Consider the following 7,323-nt stretch of genomic DNA (forward strand, 5'->3'; position numbering starts at 1 on the left):
ATCCTTTCAATATGACTAAAAGGGGGGTAATTTTTCATGTGGGAATTCATTGGTAAAAAACTAAAAGCGATCTGCTTCAACGCGAACTCATAAAATAATTCTAATACTAAAAAAAATAAGAAGATAAGATGAAAATAGTTGCATAATTCTTATTAGACAGAGTTATTAAATGTCTAGAAACTAAAATTTATCTCTGAAAACTGAAGTAATTGAGAAATTATTAAGATATAGACCATTCATTCAAATTGGTACCAATTATAATAATACGAATATTATGTCATTGTTGACTTGTGGGAAGCTTTGGAAAGTATGGCATTGATTCAACCTTGAGTTTGCGTTGCATAAGAGGCAGAGATGAGAAGCGATGATGATAAATGTGTGTGGGAGGATGAAACACAGTTCTTGAGTTTTTCACTGCATGTGCATCCTTCTGCAATATGACTCAACGCTTCCACCACCTGTTTTCATTTCCACAAATATTTTAGTATTTCATTTTAATATTAAAAAATATTTATATCAATGTATAAAATTAAAATACATAATAAGTTTCACCATTTAAAACTCAGACAAAATGCCACCTCCTATGACTAGTTCAGCTGGCAAGAATGAGATGGAGTGTGGACAAGAGTAGGATTGGGAATATGGGTTCATTGATCTACCTGTTTAAGCTGCTGCTGCTTCTTCTTCTTCTTCTTTTTTAGTTTGGACTTCGAAAATTAGATATCTTAATGTAAAAAGGCTTAAGGGTACAACCCTTTTAAATCATTAGAAAACGGGTTTGGGCAACCTGTTTATACCTATATTTATTTTAGATCTAAAATATTATGAACATTTGTATATTTGAATTAAATTTAAACCTTAATATGTGCTTGTACCTTGAAAATTATGTTTTTTATTATTTATTTTGAATTTTAGAACATTTTAATTTGTAATTCAGGACATAAATATGGAATATAATAATAAAAAATAAATTTAAAAATAAAAGAATTTTCAGGCATTGCCCTAAACACTATCAATAAAGATCAGATTTCTTTGGTTAAAAAAAAAAAAGATCAGATTTAAAAAAATTAATTGTTTTTAGGATAACAATACTTCCATACCTGAGCTTATATGGGCTAGATCATAAAAGCCGAGCTCACCGTTTTCTGGTTCTAGAGTCTAGACAAAGTAATGAGTTCCAATATTACCAAAAAAAAATAAATAAATAATGAGTTCCAAGCTTCTCGATATTAAACCAAAAGAAAGCTTCTTGATATAATAATAATAAAAAAAAATTATAATCACTCGTTTTTTAAACTATATTTTCTTTAATTTATTTATAAAAAATTTCATTGTTTGATCTTACCCTTTACCTCAAAATTTTATGACAATCAAGAACTAATATACTTAATCAATCAAATTATAAAAGATCGATTAAAACAATATAAACTATATGAATCTAATTTAAAATTAAAGAAAACTATGAAGACCTGGAAATTAATTTTTTTTAATCATGCTCCAAAGTTAATCCTAATAATTTTTATTTGTTGACATATCACTTCGTGAGTGGCCCACGTAATCCACGTATAAAGACTGATGTGAATTATAGCGGCCAATAGATTAATTTTCTCATGGTAAAAAATATATTAATTTTATTCTTATTTATTTATTTATTTCATTTTTATAATGATATTGTTCGAAAAACCACCCTATATGTAACTCTCATTCCGTTGATACAAAAATAAGGGCCCTGCATATAAGGATAATATTTTATTTAATAATTTTATAATATAGTAGATCTCAACCATTGAAGTCAAGATCCAATAGTAGGAAAGTTAAGAGGAGGAGGGATTCGTAGAAGGAGAAAAGCCAACTTCTTTCTATTTGAGGTAATCCTCGACAAACAAAAATTCAAACCTTAATTTATTATATTATAAGAGATTAGTCATTTTTGGTGGACACAATCTTGTTGATTAAGTCAAATATGAACGCATGATTGGAGAAAAAAATTTGGGACATACCTGGGCCATGGTCAAACGCTTGTGAGGATTCTGAGAGAGACAAGAGTGAGCAAGACGAGTCATCCAATACAACTGATGGCAATCATGAGCTTCCATTATCCTCTTATCTATCACACTCCCACATTTCTTTTCTTTCAGAAATGGTCTTGCCTGAGTTACAAATATTTAATAATTAATTAATTAATTGAATTAAACAAATAAATAAAAAATAAAATAAAAGACTCAGACCCATTCCACAAGGCTGCGTGTAGGTCCAAGCCTTGTTCTGTCAGTAGCTCTGATGCCAGTGATGAGCTGCAACAGAACAACCCCAAATGAGTAAACATCTGTCTTTGTTGACAATTTCCCATCTTCTGCATATTCTGGTGCCACGTAATCCTCATCTCCTCCTACACATTCTTCTGATCTCTCTCTCTCTTCTTCACTTGTAATTGCCAGCCCAAAATCTCCCAGCTGTTTCATTTTCTTTTTATCATTACTTTCCACATTACCAACAAAAAAAAAAAAACGCGTTATATATATGTGAAAGTGAGAGTGATGGAGTTGGTATTATATTACCAGGGTTTCAAAGTCATGAGTAAGAAGAATGTTGTTAGGTGTCATGTCTCTGTGAATGATGTTGTTGTCATGCAGATATAGCAATCCTCTTGCAGCTCCCATTGCTACTTTGATTCTGTTCTCCCAGCTCAGAGTTCTGCGACAGTGTTCTGCATTATTCCAATCCCACATTCTGTAAATCATCGTCATCATCATCATCAACAACAACAACAAGAAGCAAGGAGGTTACAACAATGTCTTTCTTTGTAATTACAACAATGTCTTTCTTTATAATTACAACGAGTTCAAGATGGGTTGTGGTTGTAAATAGTGTGACTTCTTTACTTTTTACTCAACAATTTAGTCACATTGTCAAAAAAAAATCACATTTTCTAATAATAATTGATTTTCTATTATATACTGAGCTCAAAATGAATCGTATTGTTCATGACTTATAAATAATATAACTTTTTATAATTTTTGAAGATATTAATGGAAATAGTAAATGAAATTGTATTTAACTTTACAAGACCGCTTAATATGGTTGTGCTACCTTTATTTCTCAAAATATTACACTAAATTCCTAAACTACCCTCTCCTTGCCATATATTTCCCTAATTAACCCCTAGTTCCTTATATAACATACATATTGATATTGATATTAACAATTTATAATTTCAAACAATATGAGGACATGTAGTAAGTGGCATTATTCAAAAGCTATGAATATTGAGTTCATTTCAAATCTTAAGGGCTTGCTTGTTGGAAATAAATTGAATGAGATTGATTAAAAAAATAAGAACAAAAATAACTAAATTATCTAATTTTTCATGATAAAAATTTTAAAAAAAACTCTACCACATACTTTAAAATAGTAACTACACCTATTATAAACCTTAGGAATCATGATTTCCAACCTTATAAATTAAATTATTTATTTCCTCACAAACATGTTTGATGCTTCTCTTTTCCACATTATGATCTTTGTATTTCAATCATTATTTTTTTAATCCATTTTTTTCCATCAAGCAAACGTGCCCTAAAATGTACTCTGGGACGAATTCTAGTCAATGAGTTATACTTATTCTTACCAGTGAAACTGTCCAAATTACCTTACTGCATAACCAAAGAAGTTAATATATATATATATATATATATATTTTCGAGTCTTACGGTGTAAATGCTGGTTAAGCGAACCATTGCAGACAAATTCATAGACAAGAAGCCTATGATTTCCTTCAGAGCAAGATCCCAACATGACAACAACATTCTCATGCCTCACTTTGCTCAGTGCATCAACCTCAGACCTGAACTCTTTGTCTCCTTGCATGTTGTTGTTAGTGTTTCCATTAATTCTGTGTTGCTTCACAGCAATGTTCATCCCATGAATTTGTCCTTTGTACACTGAACCACACCCTCCTTCTGACAGAAAGTTCTTCATTGAAAACCCATCTGTTGCTGCATATAGCTCTGCATATGTGAATTCCCTCTTCCATCCTATTCTTGGCCTTCTGTTCTTGCACCCTCCACAAATCATGTTCTTGAATTGCTCCTCCGTTGTCTCCTCACATCCTTCATTTTCGTGTTTGTTGTCATTGGCTTGTTGTTCTTTTGGATGACAAGAAGGTAACAGAAGAACAAACTAAGTTAGTATTGAAAACTGAGTCAACTTGGCCGGTAGTATGAAATGCTTTGTTCATGATCAGAGTTTAACCATGCTTTTAACCATTAACACTGATTCATATACCGATTTAGTTTTCAATACTTTAGATACGAGGACTTTCAAAGAAGTTATTCATTTTGATGGATTTGGATTATTTCATGTGATATGTCATACTTCTAGCCCTATTTATAGGGTATAGAAAGAAGATTAATTGTGATCCTATTTACAGAGTATTTCACTATTTTTTATGTTTATCTTGACCTTCATAACTTCATTAAACACTCAAAAAAATTATTAAAAATAGTTTCTTTTGTCTTTATTAAGGGATAAAAGTGAAAACTTATTAAATTTTTAGATAAAGGTAATGAGATTTAAGATTTTTTTTTTAATTTCGGTAAACCATGCTTAAAATAACTTATAAATAGAACCAAATATAATATTTGATATAATTCGGTTAAAAAATTGGTGTCATTTCATTTGGTATAGTGGATGATCAAATTAGATGGAATGATCTTCTTGACAATATTGGATTGAAAATTCTATTTCTGCATTGGATTTGTTCAACATCCTAATACAACTACCTTGCTAGAATTTTTTCTGGCCAACAAAAAAAAAAAAAAAGAACTTGCTATCTGCTTCACTAGTGCTTGCGTGTGTGTGAAGACATGTGATATGACATTGATTTTCTGGTTTTGGCTATGTGATTTTGGCTTAATTCTGTTTGTTATACAAAGCAAACTATGACATGGGAGAATAAAACAGTTCAAGAAGTGCTTATCCAAATCCCTAATTATCTGAAGTTATATTTTGACTGTGCAAATTACCAACCATAATATTTGGATTATTTGCTACTTAATAAAATTAAAAAAAAGGAATTACCTGGTATGCTTGTGTGATTCATTTCTGCTTGATCTTGAGGAACAGAGAATTCACAGTGCTCTCTATTATTTGCAGGGTTATGTATGTCTGCCACAAATTCTTCCGATGCTTCCAAGCTATTAATACTACATTTAAAAATGATCAATAAAAAAAACATTGAGGGGAATTTATTTTTCAAAGTTCTAAAATAATAATAATAATAATAATAATAATAATAATAATAGTTTTCTTAGTATAGAGCAAGGTTTCTCAGCCAACAATATACAACATAGAAACAAGTTCCTAGGTAAAGGGGATTCTTGCTATGTTTTGTGATATATTATAGGCTTAGTAGAGGAATGAAGTGTTGAAGCCATCGACAACTTCATAATGTGACAGGTTTTATTTAAAAATAATAATAAAATAAAAACTAGACATGAACAACGTGATGAAAAGGGATAATTTTCATGATTTATCATCAATATTTATAAAATTCATAGGAAGTTGCATTACTACATGTAATGTATATCACCTATCTTAAATAATACTTCCTCTGATTTTATTTATAAGAGTTAAATAACTAATTCATTAGATTTAAAAATGCGGTTGAAATTAGTTGAAATCAATGAATATGCAAAAATAATTGCTTGGTGGCTTTTACTGATCGATCTCATTAATAAATACTCATTTTTAATGAGGATAAAAAGGAAAAATTTTGATTAATGTCTTAGACAAGCTGTTGTTTCTTATAAACTCCCAAAATTTCCTTTTAAAAATGACAAGTTGCGTATGTGGGTGTGTATTTGTTTTTGATTTATATATATATATATATATATATATTCTCCTGTATTAAAAGGTGCCTAGTTTAATTGGTTAATATAGTTAAATTAATTTATAATGAAATTTTGAGTTTGATTCTGAGAACAGATTGGACGGTTGGACCAATTGAATCATTAATTGGAGTCATTAATGAATGGATTTGGACTAAAAACTGTTTTTATGATTGGTTAGGTTAAAACATGGTTAAACTGGAAATTGAAATATTTTTTTTTTAAAAAAAAACTGGACATCGAAACATAATATAAAAAAGGGCTTTTTTTAAGGGGGAAAAACAGAAAATTTTAAAAATTAAATCCTACTAAAAATCAACTTCATTTTCAAGAGTTCATCTACTTTCATGAAATTAAGTCATCCCCTTGTAAAACCCACAAGGACATTGACATTATATTCAATGAGCATAACAGTTAATTTCAAAATATTAAATCACAAGTAGGTTTTTAACAAAAATTTTTAAAAGTGAGGCAAACACCAACTCGGTTTATGTATTAATAATATTTGACTTTATTTGGAAAAAAAAAAAGCAAACATCAACAAACAATTACAATAATTTTAATTTTAATTATATTTAAAAGTTAAATTTCTCTTCTTATTTTTAACAAAAATAAAATTTAAAAATATTTTATTTTAAAATATATTTAATGAGTTAATGTGATTTCTTATGGGGAAAAATAAGATTTTAATCCTCATAGTTTCAGTCAAACTTGGTCTTCGTCGCTTTAGTTTAAATTTTAGATTTGAATCCTTGAAATTTCAAACCGTTTAGGACGTTAGTCCTCCCGTCTCAAGTTATGAGAAACAACTTAACGGAGCTGTTAAGTGACAGATGGCTATACTATAGCAGTACAGCAGATGCATAATTAGTATCACAAGGCAACCACAGTGGCACAAAAGACGAGCAGAGATTGAGCATAAAAGAACGACCCATAAAGCAGTGTTATTATATTGAACAGAACCGTCTTCCAAAAATGTCGACAAGTAGTAACACCAAAGATTAGGTGGTGGCAATTAAAAGGTGAGAAGCAAGATATTTTCAAGCGAAATCTTTTGAATAAAGGAATTTGGGATTCTCAGGGAAGTGCTAACATCATATGGGAGGATATGGCTAAAAAGATACGGGAGGTTGCAAAAGTAGTTTTGGGAGAATCGAAAGGTTCTGGTCCGAGAGATAAGGAGTCTTGGTGGTGGAATAATAGTGTACAGGACAAAATCAAGTATAAGAAGAACTGTTTTAAAGCCATACATTTGTGTAACAATGAAGAAAATTGGAAGAGGTACCGTATGGCTAAGAAGGAAACTAAGAGAGCTGTGGGTGAAGCTCGTTCCAAAGCTTTTGAAGAATTTTATAAGAACCTTGAGACGAAGGAAGGAGAGCAAAATATTTATAAGATTGCCAAGAGTAGGGAAAGAAAATCAAGAGATCTAGAA

At 30.1% G+C, this 7,323-nt stretch overlaps 1 protein-coding gene across 1 annotated transcript; it reads right to left on the reverse strand.

Annotated features, from left to right (window-relative positions):
- Positions 1-320: 320 nt before the first annotated feature.
- Positions 321-4,074, reverse strand: LOC129316640 (proline-rich receptor-like protein kinase PERK8). Its single transcript, XM_054961048.1, has 5 exons — positions 3,711-4,074; positions 2,559-2,707; positions 2,229-2,453; positions 2,001-2,150; positions 321-458 (listed from the first exon to the last, which is right to left on the reverse strand). Exons 1-5 carry the CDS (start codon positions 4,072-4,074, stop codon positions 321-323), a joined length of 1,026 nt encoding a protein of 341 aa, XP_054817023.1.
- Positions 4,075-7,323: the final 3,249 nt, after the last annotated feature.

This window comes from Prosopis cineraria, unplaced genomic scaffold (genome assembly GCF_029017545.1).
Source record: "Prosopis cineraria cultivar Desert tree isolate PC_DT_omini unplaced genomic scaffold, ASM2901754v1 PC7, whole genome shotgun sequence".
Taxonomy (NCBI): Eukaryota; Viridiplantae; Streptophyta; class Magnoliopsida; order Fabales; family Fabaceae; genus Prosopis; species Prosopis cineraria.

Excerpts from the sequence above, each read along its gene's own strand:
- LOC129316640 (XM_054961048.1), bottom strand. The coding sequence starts at position 4,074 with ATGATTTGTGGAGGGTGCAAGAACAGAAGGCCAAGAATAGGATGGAAG. Across the intron at positions 2,454-2,558 it reads CTCATGACTTTGAAACCCTG|CTGGGAGATTTTGGGCTGGC; the intron begins GTAATATAATAC and ends AAAATGAAACAG. Across the intron at positions 459-2,000 it reads AGCGTTTGACCATGGCCCAG|GTGGTGGAAGCGTTGAGTCA; the intron begins GTATGTCCCAAA and ends AAATGAAAACAG.